Source organism: Sorex fumeus, unplaced genomic scaffold (assembly GCF_029834395.1).
Source record: "Sorex fumeus unplaced genomic scaffold, SorFum_2.1 ptg000041l, whole genome shotgun sequence".
Classification (NCBI taxonomy): domain Eukaryota; kingdom Metazoa; phylum Chordata; class Mammalia; order Eulipotyphla; family Soricidae; genus Sorex; species Sorex fumeus.
Window position 1 is genome coordinate 7,583,720 of NW_026606098.1, and position 22,646 is coordinate 7,606,365.

General features: G+C 60.9%; 2 protein-coding genes across 2 annotated transcripts; both read left to right on the plus strand.

The window, feature by feature from the left end:
• Positions 1 to 1,367: 1,367 nt before the first annotated feature.
• On the plus strand, positions 1,368 to 10,780 carry NIBAN3 (niban apoptosis regulator 3). Its single transcript, XM_056119674.1, has 15 exons — positions 1,368 to 1,422; positions 3,271 to 3,401; positions 4,259 to 4,384; positions 4,851 to 4,965; positions 5,313 to 5,477; positions 5,696 to 5,811; positions 5,889 to 5,993; positions 6,213 to 6,375; positions 7,126 to 7,325; positions 8,066 to 8,224; positions 8,404 to 8,520; positions 8,987 to 9,094; positions 9,836 to 9,947; positions 10,255 to 10,320; positions 10,602 to 10,780. Exons 1-15 carry the CDS (start codon positions 1,368 to 1,370, stop codon positions 10,778 to 10,780), a joined length of 1,917 nt encoding a protein of 638 aa, XP_055975649.1.
• Positions 10,781 to 13,162: 2,382 nt separating this feature from the next.
• COLGALT1 (collagen beta(1-O)galactosyltransferase 1) lies at positions 13,163 to 21,793 on the plus strand. Its single transcript, XM_056119785.1, has 12 exons — positions 13,163 to 13,476; positions 14,212 to 14,322; positions 14,597 to 14,714; positions 15,814 to 15,948; positions 16,977 to 17,181; positions 17,902 to 18,021; positions 18,947 to 19,023; positions 19,119 to 19,225; positions 19,407 to 19,539; positions 19,797 to 19,924; positions 20,442 to 20,648; positions 20,753 to 21,793. Exons 1-12 carry the CDS (start codon positions 13,205 to 13,207, stop codon positions 21,018 to 21,020), a joined length of 1,881 nt encoding a protein of 626 aa, XP_055975760.1. The 5' UTR covers positions 13,163 to 13,204; the 3' UTR covers positions 21,021 to 21,793.
• The last annotated feature ends 853 nt before the right edge of the window (positions 21,794 to 22,646 follow it).

Here is a 22,646-nt window from a genome sequence, read left to right on the forward strand (position 1 = left end):
TACACCCTGTGGCACATGACCAGGAGGAAGTGGACAGGCTGCAGGAACAACAGCCAACGCTTGAGTGGCTGCAGGTGTGCAGGACCCTGAGGGGCACCAAGAAGACCCTCGTGACCAGTCAGGGCTTCGGATGTTCCCTCCCGTGCCCCCAACCCCTGCGTTTCCCTTCAGCATGACCCACTTTCTTGTGGCCTGCAAGCCCCCAGCACCCGCACCTATGTCTAGTCATGGAGGGAGTCCCCCCTGCACGCTGCGCCCTGAGTCGCCCACCTCCAGCCCTTGACACCGCCTGTCCCCTTCCCACCCCTCCCTTTCCTTTCCGTTCTCTCTTCCTCCTTGGGGTCCCAGGAGGGTGGGTGGGTGCTCAGTGTGTCCCACGCTGGCTGCACCAAGCTTAGGGCTGGTAGAGGCTGCAGATTTAGACTCTGGGACAGGGACAGTGGGAGGTTTCTGGGTGCTTAGGTCCAAGAATGTTTCTTTCCTGACTAGAGTGAAAGTCACCCATGGTAGCATTGCCATGAGCTCATTTGGGACCCTGGTTTGCCCAACCCCATTCCAGGACTGCCCTTGTTGTTAAGATGACTGTCACCTCATGGCACAAGGTGACTGCTTGTGCTCCAGCCCTCACATCCATGTTCCGGCCCCAGGAACTTCCTTCAGTGAGACCAGCCCCATTAATCACATTTCAATATGAGTGCAGGCTCCCCTCCTTCCTTCCATTCTTACTTTGCCAAACACTCAAGGATATTCTATCCTGGGCCTTGGGAAGGGGTGAGGAGACCCATTTCTCTCATCACATTTCTGGTAAAAGTTGGACTGGAACAGCAGTCCAGGGCCTGCCTACACCTGTCCCCTGTTGCAGATCTGACAGCTGACACTGGGGTGTTTGTGGGTGTCCGGTTCTGTCTTCAGTCTGGCGGCCCCTAGGGAGCTGGGCCAGGCTAGACCCTCTGAAGACCCAGCAACCCCCAGCAGAGGCCAGTGCAGGGGGCTTGGCGGGGAGATCGCTGCTCTATCATTGACCCGCCTCGCTGCTTCCCACACCAACCACAGCTCCCCAATCCTGCCAGGTGTTTGCCCCACTTCCCTTCTCCAGCACTAGCCGAAACTTGGTCGGCCCCACCCACTCCGCCCCTGGGGCTTCCCCTGCTACAAAAGCCACCAGCTGGGGACCTATGCCGTGAGCCTGCAGTGGAGCGCGAAGGCTTAGGGGGCGTGGCTTGATGATGCAGGGGCGTGGCGTGAGTGGCGTGGCTTCTTATCCCCAGTAGAAGCTGGTCTCCCGGCACTGGAACCCCTCACACCCCGCCTGCTCCTAGTGAGGGTCCTCTGGGCCGCGAGGAGGACACGCCCGGCGCGGCAGCAGGATGGGTGGGCGATCCTCCAGCCCTCTGGACAAGCAACAGCAGCAGGACCTGAGGGGTGAGCGGAGGCGGGGATGTGGGTGGGTTCAGTGCCGGGTCGCTGTTCCTGCCGGGTAAGCAAGGAATACCTGAAGTATTTAATGTCCCACGTTTTGCACAAAGCAGTGCTTTTATGAAACTTTTTCCCCTTTTATTTCCCTCTGATTCACTTTCCACTGGTATCCCTTTTTATTGAGAAAGTTTTTATTTGGTAATTTTTTTGGGGGGGGCTTTTTAGGTCACATCTGGCGATGCACAGGGGTTACTACTGGCTCTGTACTCAGGAGTTACTCCTGGCGGTGCTCAGGAAACCATATGGGATGCTGGGAATCAAACCCGGGTCGGCCACATGCAACACAAACGCCCTACCCGCTGTGCTATCTCTCCAGCCCCTTTATTTGGTAAATTTGATGATCTACTCAGGGCACGGGTTTGAGTCGAGGCTTTGGGGCCAGATGGTCCCAGACCCAGGCAGCTCTTCTGCAGAGACTCCAAGTGGGAAGGAACTCTCTGGGGCCTCAAAGACCAGACTGTTTCCAATTTGAAACAGAGGGACTGGTCCTCTGCATCCTGCACACAAAGCTGCTGGATGCTGGGGTACACCGTGGAGTAGGTGTCCCCACCTGTGTGAGCTCAAAGTTCATACCAGAAAGATGGTGCAGGCACCTTCATGTGCATCAATTCAGAAAGTTTTCTCTAAGAAGAATCTGTAGCACTGTAGCACTGTCCTCATCGATTTGCTCAAGCAGGCCCAATACTGTCTCCATTGTGAGACTTGTTACTGTGTTTGGCATATTGAATGCTTCACGGGTAGCTTGCCAGGCTTTGCCGTGCGTGCGAGATACTCTCGATAGCTTGCCTGGCTCTCCAAAAGGGGTGGAGGAAATAAACCCGGCTCACGCAAGGCAAACACCCTACTGCTGTGCTATCGAGGATTTGTTATTTTTGTTGAGTGGCTTCACCTCTAGTATTTACTTCTCCTCCTAGAGTGAGGTACAGGGGTGTCATGCCAAAAAAAGACACCCTTACCCTTTCCCTCTCATCTTTTTGCTACATCAAGCTTTTGTGCCCCAGGCCACCACATGGCCCAGAAAAGTTGCAGGAGCTCCCACCATCAGGTCCACATTCCAGTCAGGCTAAACAGAGGTTTCACAGACAGTCATGCACACATGTTAAGAGAAAATCTCTGGGATCAAAACACTCCCACCCATCCCCACCTCCCTTGCACTTGGAGGGGATCTATTCCTAAAAGCTTTTGACAGTCTTTTAGGTAAGAGGTGTGAGAACACACTAAGGTAAGAGGTGTAATGGCTGTGTTCATGATTTCAGCAGTGACAGCTCTCAGGGTCACTCATGCATCCAAATTTCAGACTGCTTCAGGGGCTGGGGTGATAGCACAGTGGGTAGGGCGTTTGCCTTGCACGCAGCCCACCCGGGTTCGATTCCCAGCATTCCATAGGGTACCCTGAGCACTGTCAGGAGTGATTCCTGAGTGCAAAGCCAGGAGTAAGCCCTGAGCGTCGCCAGGTGTGACCCAAAAAGAAAAAAAAAATATTGCTTCAGACTGCTAAGGCTGCTGGGGTCAGAGTGGGTAGGCTGAGCCATGTCCAACTCCCAGTACCTCATATGGTCCCCTGAGCCCTGCCAGAAGTGGTCCCTGAGCACAGAGCCAGGAGCAAAACCCTGAGCACCGCCAGGTGTGGCTCCCTCATCCAAGAAAAAAATGTTTTAAAAAACAGGGAGAGGGGAGGAGAGTGGAGATTAAGCTGAGTGGCTGCCCCACATGGATGAAAAAAGGCTGGGGGACCCTGTGGCTGCTCCCTAACAGGTCAGCTTGCCCCTGTCATCCCTCCCCTTGTGCCCGCAGGCCGGGTGGACGCGCTGCTGAGAGACTTCCTACCCTGCTACCGCACACAGCTGGCTGCCTCCACCCTGCAGCATCTCTCCCGGGAACTGAGCCCCCAGGAGCCCCCCGTGTGCCAGCTGCTGAGGAGCAAAGTGGGTGCTTGCCAGTGCGGAGGGGGAGAGTCACGGCATCCAAGCGGGGCTTCCTCACGTCTGCTGGACCTGGGTGATCTGCTCCCCCCCACACTCACCGGGCTCCTCCAGGACACTGGCGCACCTGGACAGCGCACCACCCTGCCCTCTGGGTGCTAGTGTGATGGGGGAGCCACTCACCCGAGGCGCGGCGTCTGAGTTGGGGTCTGCGATCCCCACATTCCTCCCCGCTCCTTTGTCTCCTTGCTGAGGAGACCAAGAATGGATGAAGTGGGATGGGGACATAAAAGGGGATGTCACAGTCCAGGATGAATGAGGCGCCCCGAATGGGTATCTGGGTCACACTCACACCTCTGGCTGCGCCCCTCCCCTGCCTTCCACCCCTGCCTCCCCGACTGGACCCGCCCCTCTCACCTCTGGCCACGCCCTTCACTGGCTGTGACCACGCCCCTTATGCAAAAAGGCGGTCATCTTCCTTGTTCTGGCTCCGCCCCTTCTACCTCTGCCCCACCCCTCCTGTCAATATGACCACAAGCTTCCCAACCAGACTCCCGCCCTACTCCCATCTATGACCATGCCTCCTCACTCAAATTCTTTTTTTTTTTTTTTTGCTTTTTGGGGTCACGCCAAGCGATGGGCACAGGGGTTACTCCTGCCTCATACACGCAGGAATCACTCCTGGTGGTGCGCGGGGGACCATATGGGATGCTGGGAATCAAACCCGGGCCGGCCGCATGCAAGACAAACTCCCTACCCTCTGTATATCTCTTCAGCCCCCTCACTCAAATTCTGATCCCACCTCTTTCTGCCATTGACCCCGCCCCTTCTGTCTCTGCCCCCGCCCCCTTCCTTCCCAGAAGCTACCACGAGTGCGGGAGCATCGCGGAACCCTGACCCAACTCCGGGTCCGCCAGTTACAGTGGCATGAGATCTTCTGTGTGCTGCAAGGAGATGGTCGCCTGGAGTGGTTCAGCCACCGCGCGGTGAGTGACCGCCCCTCCACACACACGTCCACCCACCTTGAATTTGCATCCTGCTCCCTGCCAGACCCTCTGATCGCTTTTCAGTCCTTAGTAGGCTGGGTCAGGTGGGTAAACTGAGGCATGGGTAAACTCAGCCTGGGGCTGAGGTTGAACCCACTGCACTGGGCCAATCGCAGGTGTCTTGTCTGCCAGGGTGTGTGAGCACATGTACTGTGTATGTGTGTGTGTGTTTGCATATGTGTGTGCGTGTATACTCGTGTATGTGTACATCTGTGCACACGTGTGTGCATACACATATGTGTCTATGCAAGCATGTGTGTGCATGTGTGTACCTGTATGCATGTGTGTAGGTGTGCATGCTGAGTTACTGGCAGGGAGGGAGGGACAAGGTGCAGATGACGCCGTCCCCACAGTTGGGACATGGAGTTGAAACCCCCTTCTCATGGCTCCCTCATGTCATTTCTAGGAATATGAGAAGGGGGGGAGCCCGCTGGGCGGCGCGACCCTGACAGGATACACAGTGCTCACCTCCCAGCGTGAGTACCTCCGCCAGTTGGACGCTCTCTGCCGGGACCCCCTGGGTAAGGCTCTTTGTCTCCTAGCACCGATGGGGGGTGTCCCTGAGCCTGCTTCCCTGAACTCATCCACCAAGTACTGGTAGCACCTACACCCAGATGTGACACCTTAAAATACGTCCAGGTCCAGGCATTTCTCAGCAGCACCTGGGAGCAGCAGAGTGGCTAGGGGAGCCCCCAGCTCTAGTGAACCCCTCTGCCTGTCCTTCTCCTAGCCGCAGGGAGGCTCTACGGCCACCAGAGGGCGCCAGCCCACCAGGGTCGCTGGGAGCCAGAGTTAGCGTCCAGAGCGCGGTCAGTTACCTGCCGCGAGGTGAGAGGCTGGAGGCTTACCGCCCTCCTTCTGTTCTCAGGACACACCCCACAGGACCCCGACCCTTTCCTGGAGATGCCTGGAGCCTTCCCGCTGTTCCTGCATCATCCCTTCCGCCGGCACCTCTGCTTCTCGGCCACGTCGGCAGCTGCACAGCGGGCGTGGCGTCTGGCGCTGCAGGAGGGAATCCGACTTCGGGGCACAGGTGGGCCCCGGGACAGGTTAGGAGCCCTGAGACTCGGGGGCTGGGGCTGCTTGGCTCTGTCTGCAGAGGATGCCTGGCCTCGGGGTCCTGGGGAGTGTGTCCGGAATTCTGCAGCTGGATGAGAAGGAGTTTGGGGACCTGGCAGATAGGCTGAGGAAGGATTCCTGCTCCGGCGCTGGGGAGCTCGCCTGGGACTGAGGCGCCCCCGCACTCCCCAGTCCTGCAGCGGAGTCAGGCGCCTGCTGCTCAGGCCTTCCTGGACGCCGTCCGGCTCTACCAGCAGCACCGAGGCCAGTTTGGCGAGGACGACTTGACCCTGGGTTCGGATGCTGAGGTGAGTGGGCGCAGGGTCTGGGACTCTTAGGGATCACTAAGGCCACGCCCACTGCCCCGCCCTTGCCCCTCCCGCAGGTGCTGACCTCGGTGCTGATGCGGGAGCTGCTGCCCGTACTGCGTGCCCAGACCCTGCCTGGCCTGCGGGGTTCCGGTCGGGCCCGGGCCTTGGGCTGGACAGAGGTAGGCACCTGGCGGGTTGCTGGGCGAACAGATACGCTGGCTGTCCCTGGGCTGTTCGGCGGTCCCTGGACACCCAGGTTCCGCACTCCTCGGGACTCACACAGGGAAAAGGAAGGAGGACTGGGTGGCTGTGAGGTAGCTGCATCTGGCTTCCATCCTGCCCTGTCTGCTCTCTTGCAAACCTGGCCATTCTGGGGTCCTTTCTGATGACCCCGACAGCTTCTAGACGCAGTCCACGCTGCCGTGCTAGCAGGGACCTCTGGAGGCCTGCGCGCCTTCCAGCCTGAAAAGGACGAGCTGCTGGCGAATTTGGAGAGGACCCTCCGGCCCGACGTGGAGCAGATGCAGCAGCTACGGGCACGCGTGGCTGGGAGGCTGCAAGGTGCGGTCAGGGGCGGGGCCGTTGTGGGCGTGGTGTGAGCACGCAGAACGTGGGCTGAATGCTTGGTTGGATGAAGAACTTGAATAGGCAAAAAGGACGTGGCCTCATGGGTCCTGAGCAGACAAGGGCAAGTCAGGAGCCCGAGTTTCTAGGAATGAGGTGAGGCTGTAGGGCGTTGTCTTGTGGGCGTGGTTTGGCCATGAGGCGGGGCTGAATGCTTGATTGACGGACAGAGCGCAGCCTTGGGCGTGGCCTGAGTAGGGATGGGCCTGTAGGGCGTGGTTTTGGGGTGTGGCCTGATCCTGCAGGGGCGGGGCCGGGTGCTTGGATGAAAGCCCTGAATAGGCGGAAGGGACCTCTTGGGGCGTGGTCTTGTGGGGCTTGATCTTCATTGGCCGGGTAAGTCTAGAAGGTCCGCGGCCCGGGCGTGGACTGGGCTGATAGGGGCAGATCAGGAAACCCCAGCATCCGAGAGTGAGACAAGGCTTGGTGAGGAGAAAGGGTCGGGTGGGGAGGGGCAGGGCGAGAATCGCCGTGAGACCTGGTCAACCCCTCCGTGGACAATGCCTGTCCTAAGAAGACTTTGGTTTCTCTGCACTGGTTTTCTCATCTGTGAATGGTAGAAGCGGGCGCTCAGGGCTCTTGCACTTGCCCTCGCTAACCCCCTCGGGAAGGTCTAGTTTCCAGCACGCACCCCCTCTTTGGCGCGCACTTGGTGGTAGAGATCCAAGCAGCGTTTTCCCCTCGCAGGTCAGATCCAGGCTCCCCTGGAGGCCTGCCTGTGCCGGAACGTGGACTCGCAGCTGCCTCATGTCACGAAGAAGCTGCTGAGTACCGTGGAAGCTGCGCTGGGGGCGGTGCAGGCCCTTCTAACCCAGGGCATGGACCGGCTGCACCGCCACGTGCAGGGGGTTCGTGGGTGCCCCTCCGGTAGGCGGCTGCGCAAGGAGGTAAGAGCCGCCGGGCAGGCCGCAGGGCTGAGTGGGAACTGTGTATCTAGCTTGAAAAGCTCCCGGCTTGTTCTAGGCTTATGAAAAGTTCCCGGCATGTTCTAGGCTTTTGCCTTACGGAGGCCGCCACACGCTGATTAGGGGGCACAGTTTAATACAGGGGGTCAAACTTTCAGTAATACCCATCTGGAGCCACTTTCCCTCAGGGATCTCCTTCCCAAAGTCTTCCAGCCACAATTTCTTCTTCCTCTGCTGCTCACTGTCCCCCGTATGAAGTATGAGTTTAATATCCACTGTGCACCAGAAAGCCCCCAACTCCTTAAGTCTCTGCACTTCCTCCTGGAGAAGTCCTGGTCCCTTGCTACAGCCACGTCTCGCTTCTATCCTCACTGTGCCTGCTTGTCTGCTCCTGCCTTTTAGGTGGCTGGGGCAGAGTTCACTGAGGACCACTCTATCTCTGTGTCCCAAAGAGATCAGGTGGGGGTGAGGGGGCAGGAGTGCTCATTTCCCCTCAGTCATTCCAGCACCGTGTTTGCCCTTTTTTTAAAAAAAAAAACATTTTATTATTTTATGTCCACCTCAGCCAATCTCAGTTTTATTACACATTTTTGGGGACCACTGACATGAGGTGCGATTCCGCTGGTCTTCCCCCTTGGGGTGGATTATCTGGGTGTGTGTCCCCATCCCTGTTACTCCACAGACTGATGATGTTTGCCCACCCCACTGCCACTGGTGTGCAGGTTTACTCCTTTGGGGAGATGCCATGGGATCCAGAGCTAATGCAGAAGTGCTACCGGGAGGCTGAGCAGAACCGTGGGCGCCTGGGGCAGCTGACAGCACCATTTGGCTTCTCTGGGACTCAAAGCCTGGTGTTTGGGGTCCTGGATCTTGTGCAGCAGGTGAGTGGGGAAAGGAAGAGTGTTTCTGGGAGATGGTACAAGGGCACTTGAGCCCTGGCCGCCTCCCTGCTGAGGAGAGGGCCCCTAATGATGGCATGAGCCCCGGTGCTGAGGGAGAGTGGAGACTGGGGGTTAAAGGCAGCCGGGGCAGGGGCTCATCATGGCATCTCCTCCTGTAGCTCATGGCCGACGCCGTGGCCACCTTCCTGCAATTAGCGGACCAGTGCCTGAGCCCAGCCCTAGACTGTGACCAGGCTGCCGGTCAGCTGGAGAAAGTGCAGGGGCGCGTGCTAAAGGTGTGTGGGCAGAAAAGGGTTTGAGGAGCTGGAGCGATAGCACAGCGGGTAAGGGCGTTTGCCTTGCACGCGGCCAACCCGGGTTCGATTCCCAGCATCCCATAGGGTCCCCCGAGCACAGCCAGAAGTAATTCCTGAGTGCAGAGCCAGGAGAAACCCCCGAGCATCCTGGGTGTGACCAAAAAAAAAAAAAAAAAGAAAAAGGTTTTGACTGCGGGGTGGGGGTGGGGGCGCGTGGGGCGTGGCCTCTTGAGGGGAACCTGGGAGGGCGTGGCCTCCTCAGACCCAGTGGGAGGCGGCGTGGCTGAACAGAGAGGAGGGAAATAAGCCAGGTTGACAGGAGGCGTGGCTTCACATTGGACACGCCCACACCAGAACCGGAGTCTGTGGGCGTGGCTTATACGGGGCGTGGTCGTTGGGGGTGGTCTCCGGTTTTGCCCCAGACCCCAAGAGCTTGTCTTTGCAGAAGTTTCAGTCTGACAGTGGCTCAGCGCAGAGAAGCTTCGTCAGCGGGTGGCTGCTCCGCATCTTCTTGCCTTTCGTGCTGAGCCGGCTGGAGCCAAGCTGCAGAGTGGTAAGCAAGCTGGGGGACACACAGGCTGGACTCGAGGCATACCCCCAAAGTCCTAGTCTTTCTATAAAGACAGGAGCGCAGTGCCGGACAGCTATCTCCACTCTCTGAGACTTTTGTACTCTCTGCCCAGCGTTGGCTTAGGTGCTCTCTGGGGCACCACCATACCCTATGACTGTGCCCAGGTGACAAACGAGGCTGATTAACCTCAGAGATCCCCAATAGCGCAGGCTCCAGAGAAAAGGGAGGCAGCTGATGTGTGTGTGTGTGTGTGTGTGTGTGTGTGTGTGTGTGTGTGTGTGTGTGATGTCCCAGGTTGGCAGGGAGGCACTTCCTGAGATGAAAGTCAGGAGCAGTGCACCCAAGCCATGAGGGGGGCTGTGAGTCTCTATAGCATGTGCAAAGGCACTGAGGTAGGTCTGCTCTGGCATATTGGGGAAAGGTCATTACAGCAGTGCGGGTGGTGCATGTGAGGAGTGGGAAGGAGGTAGAGGAGGCTTTCGGGTCACACAGGGGTTGGTGGCACCAGGCAGGAAGTGCCACCAGGCTCATCTAGATAAAGTCAGGAGGTCCCTCTGGGACTCTTGCCCTGCCCTGCCTCATGTTTTCTCTTTACTTCATTCCCACAACAGTATGTGCTTAAAAGCCATATTAAAACTGGGGAAACCGCTGCTCGGGGCTGGGCCTGGGGTTGACAGTCCCCAGAGCACAGTCCCCGCAGCCCAGCCTGACCCACCCCTGCAGGAGCTGACTGAGTTTGAAGCGGAAATCCTGGCTGTGGGCAGCCCGGCCCTGACCATCAATGGGGTCTACGAGGAGCTTGTACGGGGGGTCCTGCTGCAGAGGATCGAAAGAGGTGAACCCCCAGCCGTAGCCCATTTGCTATGTGCTACCCACAGGACCCTGCCTACCCCCCTTCCTGTGAACCCAGGGGCTGAGCACTGCACCCAACAGGGGCAAGAGCCATAGGGCAGCAGGGAAGACACTCACCTTGCATACTGCCGCCGACCCCGAATCAAGCCCCAGCATCACCCATGAGCCCTGCTAGAAGCGATCCCTGAGCACAGAGCTAGGAGTAACCCCTGAGCACCACTGGGTGGGCTCCCTCCCCTGCAGATGGGCCTCACCGGCAGCTGCGGCTCTGGGCTCTGTCTCTGTTTCAGAGTTGACCAAGGCCCTCGGCGATGGTGACTACGCACTGGAGGCCTCCAGGGAGCAGGTGGCAGCAGGTGACACACTCACAGGGCCCCCAGGCCACGACTGTGAATTTGGGGACTGGGGAGACCCTGAGTCGGTGCACGGACGAGCACTCTGAGTCTTGTCAAGTTGGGAGCTGCTCTGGCTTGTTGCTTGGGGGCTGCCCCTAGGGGTGCTCAGGCTCAGGGTCATCCCGAACTGCCCATCCCCCCCGCCAGTCCCCAACTTGGTTTCTGAATGGCTGAGCAGGTGCTCCGTGTGGGTATCAGCCTCTCTGACCTCTGGGGGCCTTGTGACACTTTGCTTCTCACAGATGATGGAGTGAAGGCCTCTAGCAGGGCTGCCCCCTGCCTGCCCCGGGGGCGTTCCAGGACTGAAGGTCACGCCTCAGCCTTCACCCCTCTCGGCTTGAGGGGGAAGTTGGTTTGTGGAATTTCTGTGCCAGAACTTTCTCAGGACTCAGAGGCATTGACCTTCCACCCCAGCCCGTGATCCTCTTCTTACTAGACTGTGTCACTGCGGCATCCTGGGCCGAGCGTCGGGGTATGGGAATGGAATCCAGGTCTTTGGCGTGCAAGGGCAGAGCTCCCCACACTTCCTGTCCTGCTGCCTGCCCCCTCCCCCACACACAAGTAAAGGTTCTTTGTGTCCAGCAATTCTCTTCAGAGCAGACAAAACTCAGTGGACATGGGGTGGGCGGAGGCCAAGACTTCTGTCCACGCACTCCTTGGGACGCCTGGATCTGTGGCATGCTCTCCCAGGGGCCCCTGATCCTGGGACCCTTTCTAGGGCCTCTCTGCAGAGGCCAAGCAGGCAGCTGTCAGCGGGACAGGGCGGCCTGTCCCCATCACGAGCTCCAGCAGCTGTTTCCGGAGCCGGTTCCGGAGAGATCTCCCTGGCAATCTTCAGGGTGCTGGCAGCCAGGGGCCACTTCCTCCCACCCCAGGTGTCCAGCCCTCCCTTGGAGAAATGAGGGCTTCCTGCCCAGCGCCCTTTCCCCCAGTTCCCTGTTCTAGATCCGGGGCGGCCTGGTCCACCCCAGCTGCTTCTTTCTCAGAAGGAGACACGGGGTCTGCACGGGAAAATTTGCAGTAGTGATTTGTCATTTCTGGACTGGGCGGTGCCAGCGTCGGAAACCTGGGAGCTTGAGCTCAGCTCTCTCGCTGTATCTCTCTGTCTCTGTCTCTCGCTGTCTCTGTCCGTCTCTCTCACTCTCTCTCTCTCTCTCTCTCTCTCTCTCTCTCTCTCTGTGTGTCTCTGTCTCTCTCTCTTTTAGACAGATGCAGTAAATCCAAACTCAGCAAAAGGACCAAGGAATTCTCTTCCTTCCTTCCTTCCTTCCTTCCTTCCTTCCTTCCTTCCTTCCTTTCTTTCTCTCTCTCTCTCTCTTTCTTTCTCTTTCTTTCTTTCTTTCTTTCTCTTTTCTTCTTTCGTTCCTAGTGGTGCTCAGGGGTTACTCCTGACTCTGCACTCAGGAATCATACCTGATGGTGCTCAGGGAACCACGTGGGATGCTGGGGATCCAACCCGCATGATGGAAGGCAAGCGCCCTCCCTGGTGTCCTATGGCTCCAGCCCCAGCCAAGAGCTTCCTGAAGGTCTGTGTGAGGTGGAACCCAGCAGCTAGACACAGCTTGTCCAGAGGCCCAGGGTCCTGTCTGAGATTGGGGCTGTCAGGCTCCCTGCTGGCTCCCTCAGCAGCAGCAGGAGCAGATAGCAAGGGGGCGGGCAGGAGAAATCCCAAGGCTTTTGTGAAAACCCAAGGTTCTGGGTGTCTCTGGGTTTCCATTGTTTCTGTGAATTGAAGCTAACTGCGCGCGGGGGGGTGGGGGGGGGGGTGGGGGGGGGTGGGGGGGGGTGGGGGGGTGGGGGGGTGGGGGGGTGGGGGAGGGGGACCAGCTGGAGCCGAAAGTGAGACCGCACAGGCTTTACAGGCAGGAGGTCAGAGTTCAACTCTCCCTGAATGCTGCTGGTTATAGCCCCAAAGCAAATAAATAAAACAAACCAACAACCTCCCTCCAGGTGTGTGGCCCTGGGGGCACCAACAGGCAGGAACACCAGGAATTTCCCTGTAAGCACCCCCCCCAGAGGTCAGCGTCACTTGGGCTGACCCCCCTGCCCCCCACTAAAGTCAGAGCCTTTCCAGCTGACAGACCCCCACCCCACCTGATGTCGGTGGGCCCCACGGGTGACTTATGTGAGGTAGGGAGGAGAAAGAGTCACTTTCTCCCCAACCGCCTCTGCCACCCCGGACCCAGGGTTACTGGGTTCTTGTCTTGCTCCCAGAAAGGAATTTCAGGAGTACACAAGCAGTGAAGTAGAATAGATTTTATTTGGAGGATTTTTAGGGTGTGGAGGGGGAGAGAGTGAGAGAATAACTTACTCAAGAGAGAACACGGGTTTCTCCAAGGGCGGAGAGAGCCTCTGAACACATCTTAGCATTAGACAGAAAAGCAAGAAAGTACACATCTCAAGAGCGGAGATGCGGGCGACACATGTGCTCAGGACATCCCACGAGGTCGGGAAGCGAAATTGCAATTGGGGAAACTGAGGCTCAGGACTGGGGGAGGGTTTTAAATCAGATTCCCGCTTTCCGGGCGCTCCAGGAGGGCAGAGCCTGGGGCTTAGGGAGTTTGGACGACTGTACTGCAGCTGGAGCGGGACACCCTGTGGCCGCCTCAGTCAGGGTGTGGCCGGAGTACGGGGCTCGGGGCGCTGGGCGGCGAGTGACGTCACTCCCCGGGTGCCCCTCTCCCTGTGCCTTTAAGGCCAGCCGGGGCGGGGCCTGGCCGCCGATTGGCTGCCAGCGCAGTCCTCCCCTTTAAGGCGCATCGGCCCGGGCGGGGTCCCCACGGCGCCCTTAAGGCGCGGCCTCATCTGCCGGCAGAAAAGCGGCTTAAAGGCGACGCGTGGCGCGATGGCGGCGGCCCCACGCGCCTGCGGGCGGCGCGGGTGGCCGCTCCCGGCGCTGCAGCAGCTACTGCTGTTGCTGCTGCTGCTGCCACCGCCGCCGGGCAGCCCTCCGGGCGCCGCCGCCTACTTCCCGGAGGAGCGCTGGAGCCCCGAGTCGCCCCTGCAGGCGCCGCGCGTGCTCATCGCACTGCTGGCCAGGAACGCGGCCCACGCGCTGCCCGCCGCGCTCGGGGCCCTGGAGCGGCTCCGGCACCCGCGGGCGCGCACAGCGCTGTGGTGAGGCGGGCCGGACCGGGCCGGGCGGGGAAGGGAAGGCGTGAGGGCTGAGGGTGCGGTGCTGGGGACACCCGGCCCGATGGTGCTCGGGCGATAAGGCTGCACCCGGGATACTGGGGGGCGTCCAGCGCTGCATCCGGGAAGCTGGGGGGCGTCCAGGGCTGTGCCCGGGGGATGCTAGGGGTTGTCCAGGGCTGCGCCAGGGATGTTAACGGGTGTCCAGGGCTGCGCTCGGGGAATGCTGTGGGGCTCGTCCAGCGCTGCGCCCGGGATACTGGGAGGGCGTCCAGGGCTGCACCTGGGGATGCTGGGGGCGTTCAGGGCTACGCCCAGGGGTCCTGGAAGGTGCCCGAGGCTAGTTCGGGGATGCTCGACGGCTTTCAGAGCTGCATCTGGGATTCTGGGGGCGTGCAGGGCTGCACTCAGGGGTGCTCAGGCATTCAGGGCTGTGCCTGGCTGCACTGGGGTGTCCAAGGTGCTTGTAGCCATACAGTGCTGGAGTGGGTTCACCCGTGCCAGGCTACACCTGAATCCCCACGTTGTCTCTCCAGCCCCCCACTGCCGCGTAGGGCAGATCTGAGATCGGTGATGCCTGCCTGGCGTCAACCTCTCCCCTGGAACGCGCAGCCTGGGTTCCCCCGTGCCCCTGCCTGACAGGTGTTGTCCGTACCCTCATGGGTGTCCTGCTGTCTCAGTCCTTTTATCTAAACCCTGGGGGATCCCCCCTCTGCACAGGGTCGCCACGGACCACAACTCGGACAACACCACGGCGGTGCTCAGGGAGTGGCTGGTGGCCGTGAAGAGTCTCTACCACTCGGTGGAGTGGCGGCCGGCCGAGGAGCCCCAGTGAGTACCTGCAGGGACACAGCCCCACCTGGGACTCTGTCCCTGAGGCCCTGACTCCGCCCCCAAGACAGAGACTCCGCCCCCAAGGTCCTGACTCCGGCCCGTGCTCTTCTGACCTGACCATCCCCAGCATCTAGCTGGGACACACTGCCCCTGTGCTCAGGCCCCCCACCCGCACTCCCCATACCCCCTGTGTTCCTCATGGCCCAGTGTTGGTGGCCTCGGGGCCACTTCCTCTGTAGCCGCCCCACTGTCCTGCTCTGCATCTCCCCAGGTCCTACCCGGATGAGGAAGGCCCGAAGCACTGGTCGGACGCCCGCTATGAGCATGTGATGAAGCTGCGTCAGGCGGCTCTGAAGGCTGCACGCGAGATGTGGGCCGACTACATCCTGGTGCGTCTTGTGGGCTGGGCGACCCAGGGGGGTATGGAGATAGCCCTTTCTTGGGGAGACTGAGGCTGGGAAGAGCGTCCTCTGAACTGCAGGAGCCCCAGGGTTTCTGTGTCCCTGGTGGGGCTGAGCTCATTTCACTTCCTCCTCCAGGCAGTCTGCCTCTGACTGTCAGGAGCCAGAGGGGTTATTCCTTTCTTGCGGGGTGTGGTGCACTCCTGGTGGTGGTTAGAATTGATTCCTGGCTCTGTGCTCAGGGGTCACTCCTGGTGGAGCTCAAGGGACTCCAGGGTACTGGGGATCGAGCCCTTGTCTGCATGCACAACCAGTGTCGTGGCTGCAGCCGTGACCCCGGCCGCCCTGCCAGCTGGCGCACCCACAGTTCAACCCGTGACGGGGTCTCTGCGAGCAGCGGGTGAACAAGTGGGCAGAACTGGGGCTCACTGTGAGGGACCAAGTCCACAGGGCAAGTGGGGCTGGGTGGACAGGGCGGGTCAACTCAGTCCTGGGGGGACAGGAGGGGTCAGCTCAGTCCTGGGGGACACCGCAGGTCAGCTCAGCCCTGAGGGGACAGGGAGGGTCAGCTCAGCCCTGGCTGCAGGGGCAGGGGGCTGAGGGGAGTAATAGGACCCTTGGTCTGGCCAGTGCGTCTTGCCCTGCCCCACGTATGTGGCCTTGACCCCCAGGCCTGTCACGTGTTTCTGGCTGTGCTGGGGAGGGGGCCCCTTTATTGATCTCTGCAAAACAGCGGCGGGAATCAGATCAGGCCTCAGGGCAGAAACCCAACTGTGTGTCTCCCTCAGGGACTTGGGCCAGCCATTGTGGTTTTTCACTGAGGATCAATTTGCTGGGCAGTGCTGAGGGCACTTGGGGGCATGTGGGAATGACCGCCACTGCCCCACTCATGCCCAGCCATGGTGCCAGGCCTCCACCTGCTGGCATGCCCGGGGCTGTCCAGGGGCTGGGGGCTGTGGGCTGTGTGGACCACCCCATGCGCAACTCACGTTTCACTGGCATGGGCCGCCATATGTCGTAGCCCGGTGCTGGTTTCCTTCTGCTTCCGTGACCTGTGGCCACGTACTGCCACTGTCGTGTCTTGCAGTTTGTGGACGCAGACAACCTGCTGCTCAACCCCGACACGCTCACCCTGCTCATGGCTGAGAACAAGACGGTGGTGGCGCCCATGCTGGACTCCCGTGCCGCCTACTCCAACTTCTGGTGTGGCATGACGTCCCAGGTGCGGGCGCTGCGGGGCTGGGGAGTGTTCTCCGAGCATTCTCCGCACCCCCACATTCTCCACTCTGGTGACAAAGGCAGAGAAGCACATGCACCATGGCTTGCCTCAACACACACTGAGAAGTGGTGTTCTGGGAAGGGACTTCAGACAGGGTTCGATCCAGCTGGTACTTTTGCTTGTTTGCTTTTGGGCCATTACCAGCAGTGCCCAAGGTTGACTCCTTGCTCTGTGCTCAGGGGCTTATTCCTGGACCACATAACTCCTGCAGATCCTTATGTGGTATCAGTATCGAGTCCAGGTTAACCGCATGCCAGGCAAGTGCATTAACCCCTGTATTGTCTCTCTGGGCCCAGGGACAACATACTTATCCCCCCTCCCGCATTTGGAAGATCATTTTCAGATGATGCTTGGGGTTTCCCGCAGCATCCTGCCTCCCGTTACCCCTGAATCCAGTCCCAGGAGAATGCTGGGCTCCGATTGGCCAGGCTGGGGCTATGGTGGCTGTGGGGTAGGCCGGGGGCGTCCCCTCCTGCCTGCCTCCTGCTCTGCACTCACAGGCGCACCCTTCGGTGCTTACATTAGGTCCTGCAGTGGGTGCAGGGCAGCTGCCTCGGGCCCTGGGCGCTGAATTCTGCAGCCCAGTGGCTGAGTGGTCTTGAGCTGGCCCCTGGACTCCCTGAGCACTGTTCTAACCAGCTTCCTCCCACCCCCCAAAAAAGACTTCTCAGAGCCACACACAGATGCTCCATCTCCCAAAGCCTGGTTGTGGTCTCTAGCTCTTTCTCAGGTCTCGACTTCTCCTGATGTGCTGTGTCTGTCCTGATGTACTCTCTGTTCCAACCTGCTCCCTGTCTGTCTGTCCTAATGTGCTCCCCAGCAGTCTTTCCCGACAGGCTCTCCTCTGTCCGTCTGTCCTGCTGTCCTGAGTGGGGCCTCAGATTAGGAGTTGGGGGGGGCGCCCACTGCCTTGGGATTTGGGCCAGGACCCCAGGTGTCGGGGCGGGGGTCCCACTGAGTCCCTCCCGCAGGGCTACTACAAGCGCACCCCCGCCTACATCCCCATCCGGAAGCGCGAGCGCCGCGGCTGCTTCGCGGTCCCCATGGTGCACTCGACCTTCCTCATCGACCTGCGCAAGGCGGCATCTCAGCACCTGGCTTTCTACCCGCCGCACCCTGACTACACCTGGTCCTTCGACGACATCATCGTCTTCGCCTTCTCCTGCAAGCAGGCCGGTGAGCCCATGGGAGGGTGTCCCAGCCTGGGCGTGTGGTGGGGGGAGGGTCAGAGTATCAGGCGTGGCTGGATCCAAGGGCTCCACCCGCCCTCTGTCCTGGTCTTAGGGAACCCTGAGCATCGGTGGGTGTGGCCCTCGAAGTTATAAATGTAAATAAATGGGGCTGGGGCGATAGCACAGTGAGTAGGGCGTTTGCCTTGCACACGGCCAACCCGGGTTCGATTCCCAGCATCCCATATGGTCCCCTGAGCACCTCCAGGAATAATTCCTGAGTGCAGAGCCAGGAGTAACCCCTGAGCATTGTCGGGTGTGACCCAAAATTCCAAAAAAAAAAAAAGTAAATAAAGATAAGCCCATATAGGTTGAATGGCTAGTGGGAAGAGGTGTCCTGTGTCGTGACTGTCCGCACTCAGGCATGGTTGGGCCCTGGGGGGGTGCTGGGAGGGGGGAGTTGGGTCACCCAGGGGTGCTTGTGGGGGGGTTTGGAAGCACGAGGGGGGGCTCACAGGAGGCGTGTACTGGGCCAGCCCCCAACATCAGAGCCTCTTTCCCACCCCTTCCTGCCCCCTGCCCTTTGCCATCGCCCTTCCCTGGGACCCCCCCCAGACAGGTGCTTATTCTCTGCCCCTCATTCTCCCCCATCCCACTCTCCTGGGGCACCTGCACCAGCTCTGGGCCCCCCAGCCAGCCTGGCTGTGACCCAGCCTGTCCTCCCCAGAGGTGCAGATGTACGTGTGCAACAAGGAGGTGTATGGCTTCCTGCCTGTGCCCCTGCGTGCCCACAGCACTCTCCAGGATGAGGCTGAGAGCTTCATACACACACAGCTGGAGGTCATGGGTGAGTTGGCCTGTGGTCCACTTTGCTCTGCGCCGGGCCCTTTGTTGGCGTGAGCACCATGGACGTTTGTCCTAGCACTCCTGAAGTGGTGTGGCTGGCCAGTGGCTTTGCATGCTTGACAGTCAAGGTGGGCTTCCTGGAGGAGGAAGCAGAAAGGACCAAGGGGGGCAGTTAGATGTCAACCTGCTGGAACTGTGCCAGGGACCAGGAAGCCAGTGGACAGAGCTCAGGGAACAGGCAAAGAAAGCCTGCCGCAGGGAGGCCTGGGGGCACTGCAGGGTGGGGCTGAGAGCAGGGCTCTGCCCGCAGCAGGCGTGGGAGCGTCCATCCAGGACTGGCCATTCCCTAAGGTTCTTGCCAGACCACTGTTACTTTGTTTCATCTCCCCCAAGTGGGCACTTGAAATCGGTTACTTTTACATAAGGAGCCATTCCTGGCCAGTCAGTGACCTGCTGACCCCTGGCCGCTGTCCCGGAGTGCAGGGAGGAGCCGCTGCTCTGGCCTCCTGTGTGGCTCCCCCTCGTGGCCGCATTTGGTACAGCGCCACCCATGGTCATTGTCCTTAGCCAGCCCTTGCCCCCTGCTCCCACCCACCCCCCACCTAGGCATGTTCCATGCAGGGATCTCTGGCCAGCAGCGGAGGGTGTGAGGTGGGGGGGGGGGGTCTCCGCGGCTCCTCGACTCCTGTCAAGGCCCTGAGAAGTGCCGCAGTTTCCCAGAGGGAGTTGGCCTCACCCTGTGGAAACTTCCCCTGCTGTGGCCACTGGACCCTGCCACCGCGCGGGATCGTGCTCCCGCTTTTCCCACCAGACGGAAGGTGATGGCCTGCTGAGGCCACCGGGCTGGGGTCTGCGTGGGCTGGACCGCAGAGCTGCAAGGGAGGGGGCCTTGGAGAGTGACCGGGCCGGGCCATGTCTGCCTGCAGTGAAGCACCCGCCAGTGGAGCCGTCCCGGTTCATCTCAGTGCCCAGCGTGCCGGCCGACAAGATGGGCTTTGATGAGGTAGACAGAGCTCTTGGGGGTGGGGTGGGGTCCACGGAGGGTCCCACGGAGGGTCCAGAGAGTCCACGGAGGGCCCACGGAGGCTCTGGGTGCAGGTCTTCATGATCAACCTGAAGCGGCGCGTGGACCGGCGGGAGAGGATGCTGCAGGCCCTGCGGGACCAGGGCATCCAGTGCCGGCTGGTGGAGGCCGTGGACGGCAAGTGAGTGGGTCCCCGGGGCGTGGGGCCACGGAGAGGAAGTGCGTCGGACACAGGGATATGGAAGCTGGCCTGCTCACATGCAGACTCGCCCTGGCAGGCTGCCTCGGGTCAGACCCCGCGGGGTGCTGGGACTGGTGGGGATCTGAGTGGTTCCTGCAGGACAAACCCCCTCCCCCGGCAGAGCCATGAACACCAGCCAGGTGGAGGCTCTGGGCATTCAGATGCTGCCTGGCTATCGGGACCCCTACCACGGGCGGCCGCTGACCAAGGGCGAGCTGGGCTGTTTCCTGAGCCACTACAGCATCTGGAAGGAGGTGGGCAGGGCGCTTAGGGGCGGGGCCTCCGAGGGGGCGTGGTCAATCGGGGCGGGGCCTCATGGGTTTCTGGGACTTTTTTTTGCTCATTTTGGGGCCACGTAGCTCCAAGCCCGGCAACTGCTCCTGGCGGTGCTTAGGGATCACGCAGGGCGGGGACTGAACCCAGGCTCTGGGCGGCCCATGTGGAATTGGGGGTAAGGTGTCCCCAGGCCGATGGGCAGTGTGGCCGTGCTGTGACCGGGCTGCCCGCCCAGGTGGTGGACAGGGGCCTGCGGACGGTGTTGGTGTTCGAGGACGATCTTCGCTTTGAGATTTTCTTCAAGCGCCGCCTCATGAACCTCATGCGGGACGTGGAGCGGGAGTCGCTGGACTGGGACCTCATGTGAGTGACGGGGAGCTAGGGGTCTCTGAGCATGTGAGTGAGCAGGTAGCCGGGGGTCTCAGGGCCACAGACAGGCCTCAGCTTGTGGCCCCTCTGGGCTTCAGGAAAGTGACCAAGACACCCTCGGGTCCACACAGGTCCCATGATTTGGGGTCATGGCTGTGTGCTCGGGCTCTCGGAGGCGTGTGGGCTATGGCGGGGAGGCTGCAGCCACACCTGGCGGTGCTCAGGCCTGACTCCCGGCTCTGTGCTCAGGGATCACTCCTGGTGGGGCTTTGGAACCCCGTGGGGTGCGGGGATGGGGCCTGGGCCAGCCACATGCAAGGCCAGCGCCCTCCCTTCTGGAACGATGGTGGGGTGCTTGCTCCCCTCCCACTCCCAAATGCATTTCTTGGGTCCTGCTTCCCCGCCGCCCCGCTCTGGCAGCCCAGCCTCCTCCTGGTCGCTGCCCACATGCCCCTTGGTCCCGGGACGCCGGGTCAGTGTCCTCCGGTGACCGCCCCGCCGTGTCCCCCAGCTACGTGGGCCGCAAGCGGATGCAGGTGGAGCACCCGGAGAAGGCGGTGCGGCGCGTGCGCAACCTGGTGGAGGCCGACTACTCGTACTGGACGCTGGCCTACGTCCTCTCGGAGCAGGGCGCCCGCAAGCTGCTGGCTGCCCGGCCGCTGGCCCGCATGCTGCCCGTGGACGAGTTCCTGCCCGTCATGTTCGATAAGCACCCAGTGTGAGGCCCGGGGGGTGGCCCCGCATCCGCCCCGCTCCACCCGGTCCTGAACGCCCCGCCCCCGCCACGCCCCACCCCGCCCACTCCCGGTGTCCCCTCCGCAGGGCCGAGTACAAGAGCCACTTCTCGCCACGCGACCTGCGCGCCTTCTCCGTGGAGCCGCTGCTCGTCTACCCCACGCACTACACGGGCGACGACGGCTACGTGAGCGACACCGAGACCTCGGTTGTGTGGAACGACGAGCACGTGAAGACCGACTGGGACCGCGCCAAGTCGCAGAAGATGCGGGAGCAGCAGGCGCTCAGCCGCCAGGCCGAGAACTCGGACGTGCTCCAGTCCCCGCTTGACAGCGCTGCCCGCGACGAGCTCTGAGCCGCCCCCAGCAGCCTGCCCGCAGCTCCCGTGGCTCCATGTCAGGAGAGGGGGACGGGGACACGCAGGGACACTCAGGAACACGACACAGATGCACACAGAGAACACAGACACACAGATGCACGCACACAGACATAGACACACATACACCGACATACAGAGACACAGAAACACACAAGGATACACATGGTCTCCTTGACTGCCTTAACTCTTGAAGCCTCACAGCTCGGACCAGGCTAGGAGACTCATTTTCATCAGTCACAGCTGGGTCCCCGCTTCGGCGCCCCGCCCCCTACACCACCTGCTGCCCAGGCCTGGTGCTGTCCAGGTCCATGGAGCAGAGAGCCGGGCCAGGTCGAGGGCCCCTGCACCAACGTGGCGCTTCTTCCTGCGGCAGGGGCCGGGCAGCTCTGCGGGCAGCGCTGGGCCTCACTGTCCCGGGCCACGCGCCCCCTGGGCCAGAGACAGGCAGGTGCGACCCAGGAACGATGCTGGTTCTTGCCTCAACGGGGCTGGCGGTGGCTGCTGGTGACCACCTGACGGCCCCCAGGAGCCCCCAGGATGACCAGGTCCCCCAGGAGGGGGCCGGGCCCCCCACGCCAGCCCCCCCTCGCTGCAGTCCCCCTCTGAGCCTCAGTGGGTCACGCCTTCAGGGCCCAGCATGGGTGGGCTGGCCCCTGCCGGAGGCCAACTCAGGCCATTGCGGCGCCTCACTGTCCGGGATAACGCGCTTCTATATTTTTATAAATTAAATGTCTTGGTTGGTTCCCCCAGGTCTGGCTCCTTCTGGCCCCAGAGTTCAGTACACTGCCTCTGTCACCCCTGCTGCAGGCTGGCCTGTCCCCAAGGGACACTCGGAGATGATGGCCGCAGTGAAGGGCCAGGGAGCCGGGCTGGGGAGGCCAGGGAGGGCGGTTCTGTGGGAGCCTCTCACAGCTTGGTCTGGGGCACGGGCTGAGTGAGCCAGGGCACGGCAGGGGTGGTTCCCAGAACAAGCGACTCAGTGTGCTTGGAAGTCGGCAGGGGCTGGAGTGGTGAGGAGGAGGAGGAGTCCCTGCGCTGGAACCGGGTGACCCTTGGCCCTCTGTGGTCACTGAACCCCACTGACCTGTCAACGGGCAAGAAAAGTGGATCCCCGCAGTGGAGACTCTGCAAGTCCATCCAGGCCATGTCTCCTGTAGCCGCGCTTCCTCCCGGTGGTCTGCAGGCAGAACAGGGAGGAACCACATAGCCCTTCTGTGTAGTCAGTCTGTAAAGATGAGCTGGAGCGATAGCACAGCAGTAGGGCATTTTCCTTGCACGTGGCCGGCCTGGCCGAGCCAGGTTCAATTCCTTCGCCCCTCTCGGAGAGCCCGGCAAGCTACTGAGAGTATCTCGCACGCATCGCAAAGCCTGGCAAGCTCCCCGTGGCATATTCGATATGCCAAACACAGTAACAAGTCTCACAATGGAGACGTTACTGGGTCCGCTCGAGCAAATCGATGAACAATGGGAGGACAGTGACTGTAAAGATGATTGTCGTGCAGCATGATGAATCCTGCGATGATATGGAGGCCGGCAGGTCCAGGGCAGTTGCAACTGTCCTCACGGGCAGCGATGTGGGGATGACGTGGGCTGGGAACAATG

Coding starts and splice junctions, on each gene's coding strand:
- COLGALT1 (XM_056119785.1), top strand. CDS start 13,205: ATGGCGGCGGCCCCACGCGCCTGCGGGCGGCGCGGGTGGCCGCTCCCG. Junction 17,182..17,901: donor CTTCTCCTGCAAGCAGGCCG/GTGAGCCCATGG, acceptor TGTCCTCCCCAG/AGGTGCAGATGTACGTGTGC. Junction 20,649..20,752: donor ATGTTCGATAAGCACCCAGT/GTGAGGCCCGGG, acceptor TCCCCTCCGCAG/GGCCGAGTACAAGAGCCACT.
- NIBAN3 (XM_056119674.1), top strand. CDS start 1,368: ATGGGTGGGCGATCCTCCAGCCCTCTGGACAAGCAACAGCAGCAGGAC. Junction 5,478..5,695: donor AATCCGACTTCGGGGCACAG/GTGGGCCCCGGG, acceptor CGCACTCCCCAG/TCCTGCAGCGGAGTCAGGCG. Junction 10,321..10,601: donor CAGGGAGCAGGTGGCAGCAG/GTGACACACTCA, acceptor TGCTTCTCACAG/ATGATGGAGTGAAGGCCTCT.